This window comes from Salvelinus alpinus, chromosome 23 (assembly GCF_045679555.1).
Source record: "Salvelinus alpinus chromosome 23, SLU_Salpinus.1, whole genome shotgun sequence".
NCBI lineage: Eukaryota > Metazoa > Chordata > Actinopteri > Salmoniformes > Salmonidae > Salvelinus > Salvelinus alpinus.
The window spans coordinates 27754492-27775833 of NC_092108.1; the positions used below are offsets into that span (position 1 = coordinate 27754492).

At 42.3% G+C, this 21342-nt stretch overlaps 2 protein-coding genes across 8 annotated transcripts in view; both read right to left on the reverse strand.

Annotated features, from left to right (window-relative positions):
- Nucleotides 1-2054, reverse strand: part of LOC139550704 (microtubule-associated protein 4-like) — a 75561-nt gene extending 73507 nt beyond the window's left edge. The window contains exon 1 of one of the 6 annotated variants that reach the window (XM_071361789.1): nt 1760-2054. The gene's annotated coding sequence lies outside the window, so the exon portion shown is untranslated. The remainder of the gene's footprint in view (nt 1-1759) is intronic. The other 5 variants (XM_071361788.1, XM_071361787.1, XM_071361785.1 and 2 more) reach the window with 5 other exon arrangements.
- Nucleotides 2055-3244: 1190 nt separating this feature from the next.
- The window catches only part of LOC139550707 (voltage-gated inwardly rectifying potassium channel KCNH2-like), a 77605-nt gene continuing 59507 nt past the window's right edge, over nt 3245-21342 (reverse strand). For both annotated transcript variants that reach the window (XM_071361795.1, XM_071361796.1), the window contains 10 exons: nt 10291-10710; nt 9653-10049; nt 9129-9328; nt 8705-8957; nt 7900-8093; nt 7632-7737; nt 7100-7381; nt 6164-6362; nt 5649-5844; nt 3245-4783 (listed from right to left, as the gene is read on the reverse strand). In XM_071361795.1, the coding sequence (XP_071217896.1) occupies nt 4409-4783; nt 5649-5844; nt 6164-6362; nt 7100-7381; nt 7632-7737; nt 7900-8093; nt 8705-8957; nt 9129-9328; nt 9653-10049; nt 10291-10710 (2622 nt within the window). In that variant the 3' untranslated portion in view covers nt 3245-4408. The remainder of the gene's footprint in view (nt 4784-5648; nt 5845-6163; nt 6363-7099; nt 7382-7631; nt 7738-7899; nt 8094-8704; nt 8958-9128; nt 9329-9652; nt 10050-10290; nt 10711-21342) is intronic.

Genomic DNA, 21342 nt, shown 5'->3' on the forward strand with positions numbered 1-21342 from the left:
GTTGAAAATACATATTTTGAAAATACCTATTTTCCGGACGTTTAAAATGCTTATTTTCCAGATGTTGAAAACGCATATTTTCCAGACGTTGAAAACGCATATTTTGAAGACGTTGAAAACGCATATTTTCCAGACGTTGAAAACGCATATTTTGAAGACGTTGAAAACGCATATTTTGAAGACGTTGAAAACGCATATTTTCCAGACGTTGAAAACGCATATTTTGAAGACGTTGAAAACGCATATTTTCCAGACGTTGAAAACGCATATTTTCCGGATGTTAAAAATACATATTTTACAGACGTTGAAAATACATATTTTATGGACATAGTTTTTTTGTAATTGTTCTATGGCCAGATTTCAAACGTGCATACATTCAATGATATCCACATGTCAATGAAGTAAGTATTATATTAATAATAATAATAATTCGTATTATAATTAATATACAAAAATGGAGCAAACTGAAGATTGCAGTAGGCCATGGAATATGTATTATTCCTAGCATAGACATCACAAGCACTTATGTTAGCTTTTTCAAAAGCTTAGGCAGTGAACTAAGTCCAGACCAACAGAAAAAAACAACAGAACACTTCAACTACAATAACATTATCAGTAACAATTACAGAAAAGTTTTTCTTGCTATGGCTGTGGTATAGTATGTGGTTGTTTATGTACCATAGTTGAATGCACTGACTAAGTCGCTCTGAACAAGAGCAACTGCTAATAGCCCAAAATGTAAATGTCAAAAGGAGCACGAATAAGCACACAAGCACTAGTACACGCATTCTACACATACATTGTAATATTGTTGTATGGTGGTATTATACATTTTGTAATGTAGATATGTAGTGGTGTAATAATGTTAGAGGATGAGTTATTTTATATTTTGTTTTATATGTAATGTAAGTGCCTTAATGTTTTTGGACCCCAGGAAGAGTAGCTGCTGCCTTGGCATCAGCTAATGGGGATCCCTAATAAATACAAATACAAAACGCACATGCAAAGCATGCTGGGTATTATTCTAATGAGCTCCGTCCCCAAACAAGACCAAACTTGGTCAGGACCGGACCAAATCTGAACCAATGTTTGGGCCAAATCAAGTCCGCTGTGTGGACCAAGGTAGGTCCAGACAGGACCAAATCTGAACCAATCATATACGTCTATGTTCGCGTCCAAAATCAAGGCCAAGGCAGACGGACCAAATTTCAACGTCTTTTCAATGTCCATGGACTTCGGAGTCGGACGGTGCACACTGGGATGTAGCATTGCACTCTTTATGCATCTATCGGTGTTATCTTGATGATTTATAATGTCGAAGCTGTATAATATCACATTTATGTAACGACGATCAATGTTTGCTCTGTTGGAGTGGACCCATCTGCGATGCGGTGGACACCTGTCTACAGTCAGCATCCCTTAACTCAACTGCGGCAACATAACAAAGAAAATGTTCTGCATTGGTCGTGGTGGGAGTGAATCAAACACGCCCACTGTGGATATGTAAACAACATCAATTTGGGAACAGAGTGTGATAGTGTATGAACAATAAATATCGCGCATTACATTCATGGTCAACCAGACTAGGACTGCGTCTATTCTGCATATTGTGAGCTTCTTGCTCCGTAAAAAACGTGTAACCATTCATCAATAATTACTACATCTCTGAGGCATAGAAAAATACACAAATACCTCCACCCAGATAATCACCTGAGCTGCAGTGTTCCCGTCAATTGTAATTATTCATAATTTTACTTACCCTATGTTTTCTCTTTTTTTATCCGTTTGTTAATTGTTGTCGTGAATGTCGCTGATCGAAGTCTGTTCTACCTTCTCGTACAGAGCACTTCACTGACAGCTGAAAATCAGCCCGCCTACTTCACCACGCTCAGCCTATTACAGTCGAGAAATGCTGCCGTGTTACGTTTGATTCTCTGTTTTTGACGCAGAGATTGTCAGAGCAGCACATAATTCCCAAACCGTTTCTGTGTAGATGCCGCCCACATCTGTTGAAGGACAACTCAGCCGATGTGATTGTACAAAATTAACTATCATCCATTTCTCCATTCTTGAGACGAGATTTGGCCAATCATTTACAGTAGACAACAGTTCTATATACTGTATGGGCACAATACGCACTGATTGGCTACATGGAGGCAGTTCTCAATGCCGGACACACACGCGCAACGGGGGCGTGGCACTTTGCAGCTAGTCTCGCTTTCAAATCTATGCAGGGATATTTTACATTCTGTAGCTTCTCTGTTCATCCTCACAATGGAAACACAGCCTGGCCTGTCTCACTCAGCTCATTATTATGACATCTAATTGGTGTTACAGGCTCATGTGTAACTTTAGCCTACTCTACTCAGGGATTAATGGTCTGCTGCTTTATCCTTGGGCATAGTGCCCTGACCTCAATGACACTAATAAAAACCTGTCTCTCCCAGTTGAGGTAAAGAAAGTCAGACCAACCAGGTGTTAGATCTAAGACCATGACTACCGCCATCCATTCAGATTCACTTGCTGTCCTGTAATGTAGTGCTTTCTATAAAATTAAGAGATTACGGTCTCATTTGATTTGGTAAATATATCATCCCTAGCAGATTTTTTATTTCACCTTTATTTAACCAGGTAGGCCAGTTGAGAACAAGTTCTCATTTACAACTGCGACCTGGCCAAGATAAAGCAAAGCAGTGTGACACAAACAACAGAGTTACACATGGGATAAACAAATTAACCCAGTGTTGGACCAGTCAAATCTAAAGGACCTTTCATCTATAGGCAAACTGTTGCTGTTTATTCATAGGCCTATGCTGGTCACCCTCTGACTGGTTTTAGGGTTAGGACTATATGATCCATGCACTATGATTTAATATCCCTGTCTATAAATCGTTTCATCAAATGAGGCTGGTGGTCAGCGATAAATGAAGACAGGGACATTGTAATAGCTGGAATGGAATGATAAATATATTTTACCTCTGCAATTTCAAAAGGGAATCTCAGGACATGATAGTGACCAGACGTTTTATGAGGTATTGTAGATTTGCAGAGGCCTAAGATCCAGATCAGTATTGTGCTTTTATTTGAAGTATATACATGTCATGAATTCATATCTTCCCACTAAAAGTGAGATTACTCATGTTTAGTAAAATGCACGTGAACAAACATGCAATAAGACATGTGCATTGGCCTGTTCAATTGACCATGTTTGAATAGTTTCAAGGTATGACCATACACAAAACAATGCATTTATTGTTCATCTTTTTATTCATGAGTAGTATCCAACTGTTCATTATCAAATATACATCAAGCTACACAGTAACTCTATTCAACTGAATCAATAAATACTGTACCCTGACCCAAACCTCCAAACAATAATAGTTCAGATTTTTTACAATATATCCCTACATAACAAGCTACTTTTCCTGCAGTAATCTATTTCCCAGAACTGGACAGTAACACACTATAACAGTATAGGTAGGGTTAATGGTACTATTCAGAATGACAATTAAGCAATAATCCATAATGATATGTTCTTTAAATATATTTCCAAGAAATCATTCAATCTAAATATTTGTATCAAACAAGAGATACAACCTAAACTAAAATGTTCTAACACATACAGGTCCTGCTCTTCAATGATGTGTAAACATTGTCATTACACTTGGAGTTGCTTGTTACAGTAACTGAGTAGTCTGTCTTCTGCAGAGAGAAGGAGGAGAATTGAGGCCCAGGTGGCACGCTTGCATCATGGAATATTGCTGTGGTCTGACAGATACTACATTCAGTAGATTAGGTCATAATTCTGTGATCCTCTGCTGGCCTAGGATTGGATATTATGTTGTTCAGCGCGCACGCCATCTCATTCAACATCTAGACTAACTCAAAGACAAAGGCGAGAGGATACCACACAATGATAACAGAACAGAAATGTTTTACAGTTTGCATATTGCTTGCTAATTCAGTTCAGTAATTTAAGAATTAGATATGGATGCCAGAATTCATTTCTGTTACCCATTGAGCCAGACAGATGTTAGAGCAAAATCAGTAGACTAATGAAAATTAGCAGCAGCTCTCCCATCACAACTCCACGAGACAGAACAGAGTTCTGTTAGTCAGCTAACACTTAACCCATACACGGTGACAACAAGGACATATACAGCAGAGACAGATATTGACTAACAAGGACAAATATGTTTCCATATACAATACTGCAAATGGTAGCATAAATCTGTGAAAAGTGATGCTTTGAGGACTTCTATGACCAGAAAATAATTGTATCCATGCACAGGACATTTTATTTCACGGGCAGAGAGGGAAACAGTTTGGATATGTTTTTGTTTGAGTACCTCTCATGACTCCATGTCCAGAAGCAGGGAGATAGTGTTACACACACACTGTTTGGCCCCTAACTCCCAGGGTCAGAGCTGTATCTGTGTGCAGTAGTCCAGGGGCTCTCCAGGTCCAGAGCTGTGCATTTCCCTGGCAACGAGAGCCTCCGTCGGCCCTCTGAGGGGTCTGACTGGGCCAATCCTGTCCCTGGCGCTGAGAAGTTCCCATGGTTGACTAGGCTTAAGGGCTCAGTATCTGTATGGATGGACAAGCCCAGGGCGCGATGCTCTGGGTGGATGCTGTTGCCAAGAGGCAGAATCTTGGGGAGAGGGTCTAAGACTGGGGTTGGCTCCAGGACTCGGGTTGGCTCCAGAAGACACAGCTCCACTGCACTGTGGAGAGACTCACAGGACTTGGAAAGGCTGTAGTCAAAATCTGTTTTGATCAAGAACTGAGGTAGAGAACAAGAGAGAGGTGAGAAGAATCAGATCTACAGTACACAACTACAGAATAACTTCTCAGAGTGAACATGTAAACGTCAAAGTGGGATTATTGGTTGATATACAGTAGGCTAGACAAGACACACTGAGCAGTTGTTTCCTATGGATCCAGACTAGTGATGATGGTCCTAACAAACTGATCACCTACATCCAGTAGGGTTAGACCAGACAATCCCTTGGGCTTAGTGGATTTCCACTCAACATTCAAATGCTACAGTATTGGCGTCTTTAACCCAATGCTTTCACAAGATTTTTTTTCTTCTGTCCAACCAATGTGCTGCTATCACACTGATGACACGACCTCAACTGCACTTTGTGACCGTACTAAATACAAAGGTCAGTAAATCAACTGCCCTAAATCAATAACCAGGTTAAATCTACACTGAACAAAAATATAAATGCAACAATTTCAAAGATTTTACTGAGTTACAGTTCATCAGTAAATCAGTCAATTGAAATAAAATTAGGCCCAAATCTATGGAGTACACGACTGGGCATTGATGCAGCTATGCCCACCCACTTGGCAGCCAGGCCCGCACACTGGGGAGACAAGCCCAGCCAATTAGAACAAGTTTTTCCTCACAAAAGGCCTTTATTACAAACAGAAATACACCCTTTGAGAGAAATACGCTTTTTGTGCATATGGAAAATATTTGGAAGTTTTTATTTCAACTCATGAAACAAGGGACCAACACATGTTGCGTTTATATTTTTGTTCAGCATAAATACAAACATTTGGAAGATGTGTCCATCAGTCAAGAAGCACCTTTGCTTGGATGGTGTGCCCCGTTGCAATATGTGGTATACATACAGTACCTGTGAGAGGGAGGCCAGGGTCTCCGAGTCCAGCGGTGAGACCGGCTGCACCAGCCTCTCTGCAGGCCTCAGGGTGAGGGAGGGGGACGGTTCAGGGGGAGAGGACACTGTGCTGTAGGCCGGGGGCACCAGCACCATCTGTCTCTGGAGCAGCTGCATTATGGCCCCGATGTCTGTGGACATCCGTGACTCCATCCTGAGTGATCACAGTAGAATAGTCAGACTACAACCACAGCTAAAGTAGCATAGGCCACAACAGTAAATGGTTATTTGGGTCATCTCATTATCCCGCAGTTAAAGGGAGACAGCCTCCCAACACCAAAGGTTCGGCAAGTCATTGGTTGCAACCCAAATGGAACCCTATTCCCTACATACTGTAGGGCTTTGGTCAAATCACTGCACTATGGGCCCTGGTAAAAAGTAGTAAACTATATATGGAGTAGTGTGCCATTTGGGATACACCCAAGAATACACAACCCAAGGGTTCACTCAACATTGACCGAACATTCTCCGACCTGTTGAGCTGTCTCTGCAGCAGTTCCAGCCTGTTCTCCAGCTCGCTGCGCTGCCGTCGGCTGATGTTGCTCAGGACAGCGTGGAGAGGGGGAGGAGGGGGAGTGGAGGGCAGGCAGTGGCAGGTCACCTCCTGATACTGCTGCTGTTCTCGGCTCTCCCCCCAGAAACTGAAGATGTTGGAGACGCCTGAGAAAGCCCCTGATACAGGGGAGAACAAGGGAGGTTAGACAGACAGCTAGTCCAGCTCATATAGCATCTATCAGAAACATACAGTATACTATACTGTTACGTTCCCACAAGAAACTCAGTCGCTCACAACAAAGGAAACTAACAAAGAAAAATCACTTTAACAACCAAAATGAAACAGGTGAGGTTCTAGGAGGGGTTCTGAAAAACACTCATGGGGGTGTCCACTGAAAGGTGACTAGCAACAACAACTGGAACCTAAAAGACACCCACCATGAGCGGCCACTAAATTTGCCCAAGAAGAGGCAAACAAAATAAAAACCCACCCCCAAATTAAAGACAGGAAACAAACCAAAAAGTGGAGCAAAACAAAAACAGGGAAGATCAGATAAAGGATTGTTTGTCTAGACCTCAAATAGGTAGTGCCAACTAAATGTGTTGTCTCGCAAGACAACTGGAGCACTGGGCCAGCCACTCTTAAATAGCATCCCTCTAACGAGATGACCAACCAGCACACGTGTAATACAGACTGACTAACGAGGTGACACCAATCGATGCGCCCCACATTCTAAAGTCCTACCTTGAAATATTACATGGAAAAACCAAAGCCTGTAACAGCACTGACATGAATAGCAGCATGCTCTGCTATTATTGTGGTGCAACAAATTGAGAAAAATAACACCACTCAGATCTAACACAAAGACAAAGTTTTTTTTTTTTTAAATAGTGCTGATGGAGACATGGTCTACCTGAGAGAGGATTGCAGGTATTGCCAGTCTTCTGGTTCATCTCATCCTCCACCGCACTACTGATGTTGAGGATGGTGGTCTGACTATGGGGGATCCCTACTAGTGAAGTTGGTTGTACAGGGCTGGTTAACACTGACTCCTCATCTTCACTGGAGTAAAAAGGAGAATAGGCTGAGCTCATCAGGCCCTGAGACTCTGTGTTCTGCCCATCTCCCTGTGCTCTGGAGCTCTGGCCTCTGGCCCTGCGGACATGTCTCTGGGATGGATTGGTTTCCTCTGCCTCTGTGAGGAGAGGCATAGAATGCAGAAATAGGGTTTGTCCTTCTGACCAGGGCCCATAGGGTAATACACTATACAGGGAATAGGGTGCACATTGGGACGCACCTATAGAGTGGATAGAACAGACTTGTCTAATTGAAGCAAGTGTGATTAATGCAAATTGAATGGGTTTACTAAAATCAAACTGAAATACACAAAATGATCTAATCTAGCCGTGTGCTACCCAGAGTACTTGACTAACAGGGTACCACACCTCTGTCCGAGCTGCAACTGAGGGACCGTTTTTGTCTGTGAATACGACAGCTGACTCCACAATGATCAGAGTCCTCACTGCTCATTGAACCAGCTACCGTGGCAGCCTGAAAAAAATATTAAAGTGAGAAGTTATAGAATGATTTATGTAGTCAAATAACTTAAATTCAAACAATCAAACTCTAAGATAAGAGAGAGTAAATTCCCCTGAATGACATGTTTCTAGCAAGGCATTCGAAACAAAATTCTGTAACAAAAAGCCAACTCACATCCCGGAGGTTGAACGTGATCTCCAGGTTACCCCAGAAGTAGTCAGAGAACTCGGGATACATATCTAGCACCTCCAGCATGTCCTCCCTGTGGATCTTATGGAGGTCACAGTAGGTCAGAGCCCTCACGTCTGCATTGGACTTCCCTGGACAGGCATACAGGTTAATGGGCTCTCCGAAGATGTCATTCTTACCTGCAGGGGGAAAGGAGAGACTGTTTACTGGATGCACAGGAGAAGATACATTGATGATAGCATATCTATGGATACATTATGTGCTTCTGATATTGTGGATATTCAGAGACAATGTGTTAATAATTCATATCTAATTTACTTTTTCTATGTTCATTTATAGCGATTTACAAGGTTTCTGAGTGAATGTGCTCTCTCATATTCTTGTGACTAACCCATAGCAACCACCAGGTGAGGCTGTTCGACTAAACATTGTGGAGGGCTATGAGGGCATATCTCAAGGAGTGGAGGAGATGAGAGAGACTGTTAAAAGCCTCTGCAACAATATATCAAATAAAATAAAAATGTATTTGTCACATGCGCCGAATACAACAGGTGTAGACCTTACAGTGAAATGCTTACTTACATGCCCTTAACCAACAATGCTTTTAGAAGTGTTAAGTAAAAAATTGAAAATAAATCATGTAAGTAACAAATAATTAAACAGCAGTAGTAAAATAACAATAGCAATATGTACAAGTATATATATACAGTACAGGTTGAAATCCACTGCAAGCCAAGTCAAGTAAATCTTTATTGTGCCATATGGAAATGCAGTTTAGATGATATCCTACCCAGGATGGCCACCACCACATCCCCTCTCAGGATCTCTATGGAGCCACGGGAAATGAAGTAGAGGGCTGAGATGACGTCACCGACATGGACCAGGGTGTCGCCTGGCGGGGCATGGGTGGTCTTAAACCTCATGGCCAGGGCCCGCAGGCAGCCCTTAGTGGAGCCTTTGAAGGCCTTACAGTTCTGCAGCAGGGTGCGGTTGAGGTGCAGGCAGATATCAGCCTGTAAGCACTCTGGGAAGCCCTTCAGCACCTGGACAACATAGAGGAGCGCGGAGACACATCAGCTGGTTTGTCTTTGTGTCCACCACTGTGTGTTGCCTTTTTACTACTTAAATGTGTCCATTTCGCCACACTTACATGACCAAAACAAGTAGCGGTGTGTGTGTGCATGTGTGTTCGCACAAGTGTGTTTATGACTCACAGCATTCATATCAATGCCGTTAGTGTAGGACCAGGCATGTTGGAAGTACTCCTCCAGCCGCTGCCTCAGTGGGTTGGGGATCTGGTGGAAGCGGATGAACTCTCGAACCCGCAGCATCTGGGTGTGGTAGCGAGCCGTGCCGGAGTACAGCCGCTGGATGATGGCTGACACGTTACCAAAAATGCTGGCATACATGAGAGCTGTAGACACACAGAGAGAATAGAGGGGACTGAGCATATTCCCCCAAAAATAAGCATGTAAAATTATAATGCTAGAAAAACATGAAGATTTTGTGCCTGTAATCAAAATGTAGTGTTTTATATTATTAAATAAGATACAATAAAATGAACATAATCTTCCCTGGGGAAGAATTGCCTTGGACAGTGGACACGAGATGTGGCTGTCCAATACGTCCAATACACATAATACTTACATTCCCCATCCATGTCATGTGTTAACAGTAACATAACCTGTGTATTAAGCAATATTTATTTGTGTATTGAGGGTTTATAATTGGGACTTACAGCCAATGAGCATTACACAGATAGAGAAGATCTTCTCAGAGTTGGTATTAGGTGAGACGTTCCCGAAGCCCACGCTGGTCAGACTACTGAAGGTAAAGTAGAGTGCTGTGACATATTTGTCCCTGATGGAGGGACCTGACCCTGGTATAGTCTGATTGTAGGGCTTTCCGAGCTGGTCCCCCAGAGAGTCCAACCAGCCAATCCGGGCTGCTCCTGCACGCTCCACGTTACCAATTGCGTACCAGATGCAGGCCAGCCAATGAGCGATGAGGGCAAAGGTGCACATGAGGAGGAAGAGGACGGCCGCTCCGTACTCAGAGTATCTGTCCAGCTTCCGAGCTACGCGCACCAATCGCAGTAGCCGAGCAGTCTTCAACAGGCCAATCAGGGTTGTTGTCTTAAAGGGTACAGGTAAGAAATATGTCCAACACAGGTCATTCACACATGCAGAACACCCAGCCATACAACCAATCTCTTTTGATTATAATCACTGTGTCAGTTTACTTAGGAAAGAAGAAAGAAATATTTTTTACAGGAAAATCTTGCACAGGCTCTTAAAACAGACGCTCGTAGCAGCACTTAGGTACAACAATGATACTATTAGGGCATTAAAAACCACTCCACCCAGGTCTCCTCACCTCTTCTCCAGAGCGGTATATGAGCAGGTCAAAGGGGATAGCCGCCACCATGTCTATGAGGAACCAGCCTTTGAAGTAGTGCACGGCAATCCGCTGCGACTGGCTGACCACCTCGTCGTTGGTGTTGACGTATGTCGTCCTGAAGTTGATGACGATGTCAACGATGAACATGATGTCCACGATGAGGTCCACCACGTTCAGTGGAGAGCAGTAACCACAGGTCTGCATGGCTGCCTCCTCCTGGTCACTGAGGAGAAAGGTCGCGGAGTAGGGTGTGAAGATGGCTGTGTAGATGACCAGGAGCAGGATGACCCAGTCCCACACTGCCTTGAAGGGGCTGTAGTGCAGGATGGTCCATTTATGGATGCGGGGGGTCTGGAGCTTGTACTCTGGTAGGACATCTGGGCCTAGTGAGAGGACCTTGGGAAGGAGAGAGAGGAGATGTGTAATGAAACTGAAGATCGAAAGGTGAAATTCTGTCGAATTTGATGACCAAGAGAGGAACCTGTCCTCTAAACAGGGTGTGAATGTCATTATTTGTTTCATTTTGGACAATTGTATCTTTAAAACATTTTTTTTTTATTTTTTACTTAAGGCCCACATGAGATTTATGTCATACAAATAGGATGGGAGCCCCCATACATAAACAGTAGATGATTGACAGTAGCCATTAGGCTTCAACACAATCACAAACCACTTGTTCATTATAGTGCTTGAAACGGTAATGGAGCTCATGAAAAACTGTATGAAAACTAAATTCCAACAATTTGGTCATGGTCTGGTAGGATCTAATTTTCATATGATTGATTATGGCCATTTTAGACTAAACTTCCTGAATGTGTTTGAGTAGGAATATAGCATGTTGTGTATGTGGGACTGGGAAAAGTCAGTTTCTTGTGTAGTATGGTTTATAAATCACTCTTGTTACATATTGAAATCAAGATGAGAGAGTGTCCGACCTGTGAGTGTAAGAACCGACGCTGGAGATGAGAAGCAGGTACGGGGAGTGGAACATTTAATATAGCACAGACATGGAACCGGACAGGACCAGCGTCAGAAACAGGTAACAAAATGACATACGAACATTAATGAGGAAGCGGGGAATAGAGCTGGGGAACAGACAGATATAGGGAAGGAAATAACACAGGTGATTGAGTCCAGGTGAGTCCAAATGATCGCTGATGCACGTGACGAGGGAAAGAGGTGTGTGTAATGCAGGGCAACCTGGCACCCTTGAGCGCCAGGGGGCAAGAGCGGGAGCAGGCGTGACAGTGAGGGCCCTAGTCAGTGTGTAACCAGTGACTGGTGAAGAGGAGCAGGTGGCTCCAGCCTTTAGGCCACTTCACCAAAGAGAATATGACAGACGAAATCTAAGAACTGTACACACAAGTTGACAGCTTCTTATAAATATCAAACCTTCTCCTTGCACCAAAATATGAATGGAAATTAATGACGAAGATATGCCATACATCCTCTGCTACTTCATGTGTTCTTACTTTCACATTTTTTTTGTTATTGTATCTTCAGCTAAAGCATCTTGAATCACGTGACCGGCATTAGCCCTATGATTTGTGGCTCGTCTCCTTGTGTGATGTCTGTCACGCCCTGACCATAGAGAGCTGTTTATTCTCTATGTTGGTTGGGGCATGATAGTGACTAGGGTGGGTCATCTAGGTGATTAATGGTTTATGTTGGCCTGGTATGCTTCCCAATCAGAGACTGTTTATCGTTGTCTCTGATTGGGGATCATATTTAGGTAGCCATTTTCCCCATTGTGTTGGTTGGATCTTGTCTACAGTTAGTTGCCTATGTGCACACCAGTAGCTTCATGTTTCGTTTGTACTTTTGTTGTTTTGTTTGGTGAGTTTCTGTTTATTAAAAGATGTGGAACTCTACGCATGCTGCGCCTTGGTCCGATTACTATGACGAACGTGACACTGTCAAAAGCAGGTATAGAACATCACATAGTACTCGCCTGTCCAAAACACAACACAGTGTACAGTACAGTGCATTCCTGTCTGGGAAAAATTTAACAATGAGACAGTCAGAAAGTACTTAATAATTCCAATCAAGCCCCTGCTGTTCTGTTGTTCCTCTCACCAAACTCTCTCCGGCCTCTCAATCACCCATCAACACCCAATCAGAACTCACTCAAGTATATCTGATGGTTGGCCCTGTCTGGGAAACTGCTGGCCAAAACTAATGATTCCACTGTCTATTACAGAACTGTAAATCCGTCAAGTACCTAACTGCCAAGTGCATTATTCTCCATGATAGAAAGTGATTTCAATCATTCCTTTAAAGTCTATTAATCCACTGTAGGCCGACAGACTGCTTCACACATAGCGTACACATGCAAAGACTCTGAAAGCCAGAAACACGCAAACATGATTAACTTACATTATCATTAGATATTTCTCCTGCTCATTACGTATCAGTCGGAATGAGAAATTACAGCACATCCGGAACAGGCAGCAAATAGCTAGCTAGCAAATGAATTACATTTTAGCTTGAACAGAGAACATCAAACTTTCCCCACCCACAGTAATGAACATAACAGCAGCACTAAGGCTCTTGCTATCGACAACCCAGTTGAGAAGTAAGACCATTTTTTATTCATGTTTCTATTCCTGTATCTGGGCTATGACGTATCCTTTCATGACTGGGAGTGTGATTTACTGGAATATGGGCAACTTTTTCGGTCACCAAAGTGATTTCCATGTTAATTATCAGTTGTGAGAAAAAGCTAATTCCACAGGATTTTCATAAAACATTGACATGTTAATATACTGATATTTGATCATTTATATTTTCACTCGTGTCCCCCTAGCCTAAACCATAGGGCTTACCCTGTCTCCCTCATTTCACAGCCTCCCAACCTGCCACAAACTCCCTCTCTCTAACCTCCTCCCCACCTCCCTTCACCTATCTGCCCTTTCTGAGAGTCACGGACTATTTCCGTCCAATAGGCCAGGTGTGGGAGAACCAGCAGGACGAAAAGTAAAGCAAAGAAACTTGTTCAACAGCTTCAAACCCAGAGTAGGCAGTCATTTCCCCTCGTTCCCCTCAAAGGAACCCCTCACACCAGCAAACATTGTCATAGACATCATGCCACGGGACAGGCAGCAACAAGGCTCCCCGACCTCAGCCCAGCACCAAACCTGCATCCCTCCCAAGCCTCCTGGTCCCATCGTCCTGACAGGACACTGATGTGATCCTCTCTTCCAGAAGTGTCACCGTTAACAAATACCCAGGTACCTGGTGGCAGGTCTCCCTGAGATGTTTTCTTTAGTTCCACCACCATCAGCTCTCTTCAGATCTCTGGTTACTCTCTGATGTCTTGGTGTTCAGCTGAAATCAGCTCTCCCTCCTCTTGCATAGTTTGAATATTCAACTTTGTACTCCAAGGAGGACAAACGCTCCTGGGATCCTCCAGGGAATTTTGCAACTGGGACATGTACTAAATGCGTTGCAACTGGGACAATTGATTTGTTACGGGTCGTGTTCACTAGCACATGGTAAATTGCAGCGTGCCGCTTAGGCTACCCAGAGTGGCTCGCTTGTGGGTGTGCTGGCAGCATTTGGTAGCATATAGCAGCACGTTTGATTGTGCGTCAAGAATACAGCATAACAAGTTTGTATGAAGGTCTGGTTATTAGAAGGGTAAAGAGTAATTGTCATGGTTCCACCTGTCACCAAAGGGCGGCAGAGATCGTCCTAGAGATATTAACGCCACTCAGGTGTGTCCTATTTACTCATTATGATTTCCGTAAAAAAAGGAGTCTTTTCTTTTGTCCTTTGCAGGAGCTTGAATTGGTTACTGTGTGTGTGGTCGTTTCCTGAGTGAGGTTTCCAGACTTAATGGTTGTTGTTAGTCTAGTGTACTGTGATCCTGCGGCAACGGTTTCTCAGTAAAGTGTTTAACCGTAACCACTGATTCCTCGTCTGGTCTCTTCTCTGCGCCTGGGTCCAACCTCATCACGTCACAGTAAGCTTTTGCCTTAACATGGACCCAGCAGAGATCACCCAGATCAAGAATGTTGTAACCCACCAAGCAGCAAGAACAACTCTCCCAAATATCAAAGATCCTCTGGGCACTTACAGACTCCCTACAACCACAGTCCAACCTCAAGCCAGGAGGAGTAAATGCCCAAGTCTCATCGCCCAGTGCTACAGGTGTCTCCGTAGTTCCTCCAGGGAACCTGCACCAGGAACCCAAGATCCCAGCCCCCAAGCGGTATGACAGCCACCTGGGAGGTTGCAAGGGGTTCCTTACTTCGTGTTCTCTGGTGTTCGAGCTACAGTCCTCATTCCAAACCGATCGGGCCATGATCGCCTACATCATCTCTCTACCCTTGGGCAAGGCCCTGGCGCGGGCAACGGCGGTGTGGGAACAGTAGCCACCATCCTGCAGCTCATTATTAGCCTTCACTGACAAGCTGCGACGAGTCTTCGACCACCCAGGCAGCGGACGAGAAGTGGCCAGCCGACTGTTCAATATCCGCCAAGGGGCCAGACCAGTGGCTGACTTCGCCATTGAGTTCCGCACTCTCGCCGCTTTCCACCAGGGTTTGTGTAACTCCATAAAGGATGAACTGGGAGAGAACCGCGAGTCCCTTATAATGCTGGCAATCAGGATCAACAACTTCCTCCAAGAACGCATGAGACAGCGCTTTTTTATTTCTTTCTTTTTTTATACTTTGTTTTTATTGTAGGAACACAAAGAAAGTACAAATAAAGTAAAATAAAATAACAAAAAAGATCTGGCAGTTACAGTGCACGTCATACCTTCATCATCATATCATCATATTACTTATCGGCATCTTTGAATTAGACCTTTTCCAAGTACAAAACCCATTTTTCCCAGTATTCCTGACCTCTCTCCTGTTGAGTTCTTAAAGCGAAGGTCATACGCTCCATGTGGTGTATTTCTTCTACAATGTCTATCCATTGTGTCACTGTGGGAGGGTCTTTTTGTAGCCATTTCCTAGTGATAGCCTTTTTACTGGCTGCCAGTAGGACCTTCAAGAGGTACTTTTCTCTATTGTGTAAGTTATCAGGTATTTCACCCAAGTACAAAGAAATGAATGTTTGTTCTATGTCAAATCCCATTATTTTTCCAATGTTAGATCTTATTTCTCCCCAGTAAGTTTCGATTGCGGGGCAGGACCAAAAGATATGAGAGTGGTCCGCCCTCAATAGACCGCATTCTCTCCAACAAGGGTGTGGTGAGCCAGTCTGTTTTGATTTCAGTTTAGGTGTTATGAAGAAACGTATAACATTCTTCCAGCAGAATTCTCTCCATGATCTTGAGTTGGTGGAGCTTTGTTGAGTCTCTAATATGTTCAACCATGTTTCATCAGTTATTTCAATGTTAAGTTCCTCCTCCCATTTCTTTTTAATATAGTTTGTAGAATGTTTCTTTGAGGATTGAATAACCAAGTAGAGATTTGTTACTCCCCAAGTTGTATGCGTTAGTGAATACTTGGATTAATTTTGGAGGTGCTCGAGGGTCAGTCACTTTTATCTCCCTTAAGAAATAGTGTCGGACTTATAGGTATCTGTAAAAATCTTGTTTATCCAAGCCATGTTTTTTTACTTAAGTCCTGGAAGTTATCTAGGTCCCCATTCCTTATAATTGTACTGAATGATGTGATGCCTTTCTGCGTCCATTGTTTAAATCTGCTGTCCTGAGTTGCAGGGATGAAGCTGGGGTCGTATGCGGGCCAACTCAGCAGTTTGATCTCTCTGTCTAAATTATTTTGCTTAACTACCCTAAACCATGTCTTCAGAGAGAAATTAATCGACTGATTTTGTCTATTGTATATTTCTTTTACCATGTCCTTATTTCCCAAAACTGACTGTATGGGTATCTCTGTCAAAGTAGTCTCGATGTCTTTCCATTTGGATTCGTATTCTGAATTGCACCAACAAACCAGGGGTCTCAATTGGGCTGACACATAATAATCTTTTAGGTTTGGTAAGGCCATACCCCCACAGTTTTTTGGTAATTGTAATGTTGTATATCTAGTTCTTGGTCTCTTACTGTTCCAGATAAACCTTGATATCCGTTTATCCCATTCCCTAAACTGTTTAGGTGGGATTTCTATGGGCAGTGATTGGAACAAATACAATAACCTCGGCAGGATGTTCATTTTGATTGTTTCAATTCTACTACTAAGATCTAAGGGAAGTGAGTTCCACCTGTCTAGGTCATCATATATTTTCTTGTTGATGTGATCATAATTCATGCAATAAAGTTTGGGTGCATCTTTTGGTAGGTATACTCCAAGATATTTAATGGATGAAGAGGTCCAGGTGAAGTTATACCTACTCTTCAGCTCTTCCTGTGGGGTATAATTATATACCAGGGCTTGGGTCTTGTGTACGTTAAGCACATACCCTGAATATGTTCCAAATGTTTGTAGAACATCCATCAATCTAGGTACACTTGAGCCTGGGTCTTTAAGGAATAACAGAACGTCATCAGCATACAGTGAGGGAAAAAAGTATTTGATCCCCTGCTGATTTTGTACGTTTGCCCACTGACAAAGAAATTATCTGTCTATAATTTTAATGGTAGGTTTATTTGAACAGTGAGAGACAGAATAACAACAAAAAAATCCTGAAAAACGCATGTCAAAAAAGTTATAAATTGATTTGCATTTTAATGAGGGAAATAAGTATTTGACCCCCTCTCAATCAGAAAGATTTCTGGCTCCCAGGTGTCTTTTATACAGGTAACGAACGGAGATTAGGAGCACACTCTTAAAGGGAGTGCTCCTAATCTCAGTTTGTTACCTGTATAAAAGATACCTGTCCACAGAAGCAATCAATCAATCAGATTCCAAACTCTCCACCATGGCCAAGACCAAAGAGCTCTCCAAGGATGTCAGGGACAAGATTGTAGACCTACATAAGGCTGGATTGGGCTACAAGACCATCGCAAAGCAGCTTGGTGAGAAGGTGACAACAGTTGGTGCGATTATTCGCAAATGGAAGAAACACAAAAGAACTGTCAATCTCCCTTGGCTTGGGGCTCCATGCAAGATCTCACCTCGTGGAGTTGCAATGATCATGAGAACGGTGAGGAATCAGCCCAGAACTACACAGGAGGACCTTGTCAATGATCTCAAGGCAGCTGGGACCATAGTCACCAAGAAAACAATTGATAACATACTACGCCGTGAAGGACTGAAATCCTGCAGCGCCCGCAAGGTCCCCTGCTCAAGAAAGCACATATACATGCCCGTCTGAAGTTTGCCAATGAACATCTGAATGATTCAGAGGACAACTGGGTGAAAGTGTTGTGGTCAGATGAGACCAAAATGGTGCTCTTTGGCATCAACTCAACTCGCCGTGTTTGGAGGAGGAGGAATGCTGCCTATGACCCCAATAATACCATCCCCACTGTCAAACATGGAGGTGGAAACATTATGCTTTGGGGGTGTTTTTCTGCTAAGGGGACAGGACAACTTCACCGCATCAAAGGGACGATGGACGGGGCCATGTACCGTCAAATCTTGGGTGAGAACCTCCTTCCCTCAGCCAGGGCATTGAAAATGGGTCATGGATGGGTATTCCAGCATGACATTGACCCAAAACACACGGCCAAGGCAACAAAGGAGTGGCTCAAGAAGAAGCACATTAAGGTCCTGGAGTGGCCTAGCCAGTCTCCAGACCTTAATCCCATAGAAAATCTGTGGAGGGAGCTGAAGGTTCGAGTTGCCAAACGTCAGCCTCGAAACCTTAATGACTTGGAGAAGATCTGCTAAGAGGAGTGGGACAAAATCCCTCCTGAGATGTGTGCAAACCTGGTGGCCAACTACAAGAAACGTCTGACCTCTGTGATTGCCAACAAGGGTTTTGCCACCAAGTACTATGTCATGTTTTGCAGAGGGGTCAAATACTTATTTCCCTCATTAAAATGCAAATCAATTTCTAACTTTTTTGACATGCATTTTTCTGGATTTTTTTGTTGTTATTCTGTCTCTCACTGTTCAAATATACCTACCATTAAAATTATAGACGGATCATTTCTTTGTCAGTGGGCAAACGTACAAAATCAGCAGGGGATCAAATACTTTTTTCCCTCACTGTACATGCATATCTTATGTTCACTGTCTCTTATTGTTATTCCCTCTAAGGTTGGGTCCTGTCTTATTGCCTGTGCTAATGGTTCGAGGTACAAGGAGAAGAGCGTGGGTGAAAGATTACAGCCTTGTCTTGCCCCTCGCTCTAATTTTATCGTTCGTGTCAAATGTCCATTTATCTTTATTCTAGCGGTCGGACATGAATACAGTGTTTTGATGCACTGTATCACTTCTTTGTTGAAACCAAATCTTTCCATAACTTGGAATAGGCAATCCCATCCCACTGAATCAAATGCTTTTTCTGCATCTAGACTGATTAATATTGCACTTGTCTTATTCTGAGTAATGTGGTCCATGACATGTAGTGTTCTCCTTATATTGTCCTGTGTCTGCCTATTTTGTATGAAACCAGTTTGATCTCCGTCAATCAATTCTGGGATTATGTTCTCCATTCTTTTGGCTATTATTGATGCATATAGTTTATAATCTGTGTTAAGAATTGCGATAGGTCTATATGAACTGCATTCTTTCTTATCTTTAACCTCTTTTGGGATTACAGATATGATGGCCTCTCTCCATGACGGTGGGAGACCACCCTCCCTCAGAGTCCAGTTAAAACAGGCCTTAAGTAGAGGTGCTAATTGTTCTCTGAAGGTCTTGAACCATTCTGAAGGGAAGCCATCAGTGCCTGGAGACTTTTTGTTGAGATATTGCTTTATTAATTTCTTCGGTGGATATTTCTAAAGTTAGCCTATCATTTTGCTCTGTCCCAATTGAGGGGAGATCAAGTGAGATCTATTGTCTGTGCATCTGCCTTCTCTGGTTGCTTGTACAGATTTGTGTAATATGATTCAAATGCATTCTGTATTTCATCTAATTTGCATGTGATCTTTTTTGTTTTGGGGTCTTTTATTTTAAAAATGGTATTCTGTGCTTGTTGTGTGCGTTTGTGTGTATTTATGTATTATATTAAGTTAAAATAAAAGTGTTCATTGTTCATTCAGTATTGTTGCAATTGTCATTATTACAAAAATGTGTGTTGTGTGTGTATGATATATATATATTATTATAATATATATATTTTTTAAATAAATCGTCCGATTAAAACCTTTCACGAGTCACAAACCCGGATCCGGGATCCCCCCCATCACAAAAGCTGACTAGCATAGCCTAGCCTAAAGTTACAGGGATATCATAAAATAAAATGTTCATGAAATCACAAGTCCAAGACACCAAATGAAAGATACAGATCTTGTGATTCAAGCCATCATCTCTGATTTTTTAAATGTTTTACAGGGCAGACACAATATGTAAATCTATTAGCTAACCACGTTAGCAAAAGACACCACTTTTTTTACTCCACCATTTTTTTTACTGCATCAGTAGCTATCACAAATTCGACCAAATAAAGATATAAATAGCCACTAACCAAGAAACAATTCTCATCAGATGACAGTCTGATAACATATTTATTGTATAGCATAGGTTTTGTTAGAAAAATGTGCATATTTCAGGTATAAATCATAGTTTACAATTGCAGCCCCCATTACAACTATCACTAAAATGACTAGAATAACTACAGAGACCATCGTGTATTAGCTAATTACTCATCATAAAACATTTCTTAAAAATACACAGCGTACAGCAGATGAAAGACACAGATCATGTGAATATAGCCAATATGTCAGATTTTCTAAGTGTTTTACAGCGAAAACACAATATAGCGTTATCTTAGCTTACTACAAGTCAGTCACACAGTAGCATTGATTCAAGCCAAAAATAGCAATAACGTTATAAACCACCAAACGCTATTAATTTTTTCACTAACCTTCTCAGAATTCTTCAGATGACAGTCCTGTAACATCATATTACACAATGCATTTAGTTTGTTCGAAAATGTGCATATTTAGCCGCACAATTCGTGGTTACACAACGTGTTTAGTGGGCAAAAAATCAAGCAATCTGTCCGGCGCCATTTTGGAAAGGCACCTAATCTTATCGAAAACTATTCATAAACTTGACTAAAAAAATACAGGTTGGACAGCAATTGAAAGAGAAATTAGTTCTTAATGCAATCGCTGAATTACATTTTTAAAATTAACCTTACTGCGCAATACTGGGTACAATACAGGGTGCGATAGCGCAACGCTACATGGAAAATAATGGCGTCTAATACATTTTTCTTTTTCAACAGAACAACGTTTTATCAGCATAAATAGTACCTACTATTAGCTGAACTCCCATCAGAATCTTGTGAAAGGTGTCCGTTGGCCAAAATAATCGTTGCTGGGTTGGAGAATGTTTCCCTCGACGTTGCAATTAGCAGTACAGAATGGCATTCGAGAGAGAGACACCCACGTTTCTACAGCGCCATGGAAATAAATACCTGAAAATCGCAATATACTGACCTAAACTGGTATAACTCGGTTCAAAATAACAAGATTATGATGTCTTTAAAGCCTATAGCGAATAAAAACAGAGCCGGATACTTCTAGGAGCTAAAACCAGACATTCTAAAAAGACATGCCAAGACCCTCTTTGCGTCAGCGCGAAGTCCCAAAAGGTCGGACACCTCGGTTCCAATCAATTTAAAAACTTTGGGAAATACGTAGAGACGTCATTTCAACTCTCCCTATTCGCTAACAGCCAGGGGAAGGCGTATGCAGTGCATCTCAACCAATAGAAGACAGGCAAAGTTAAAGACAGGTCTCAAAGCAGATGATAAAATGTCCCATTCTCACACAGACATAGGAAAAGTGCTCTAAGTCGAGTTCTGTTTCACTTACAGACATAATTCCAACGGTTTTAGAAACTAGAGAGTGTTTTCTATCCAATAGTAAGAATAATATGCATATTGTACGAGCAAGAATTGAGTAGGAGACCGTTTACATTGGATACACATTTGTGCTATGTCGAAATAGCACCCCCCTAGTGGCAAGAATCGGTATCGGCTTTTTTT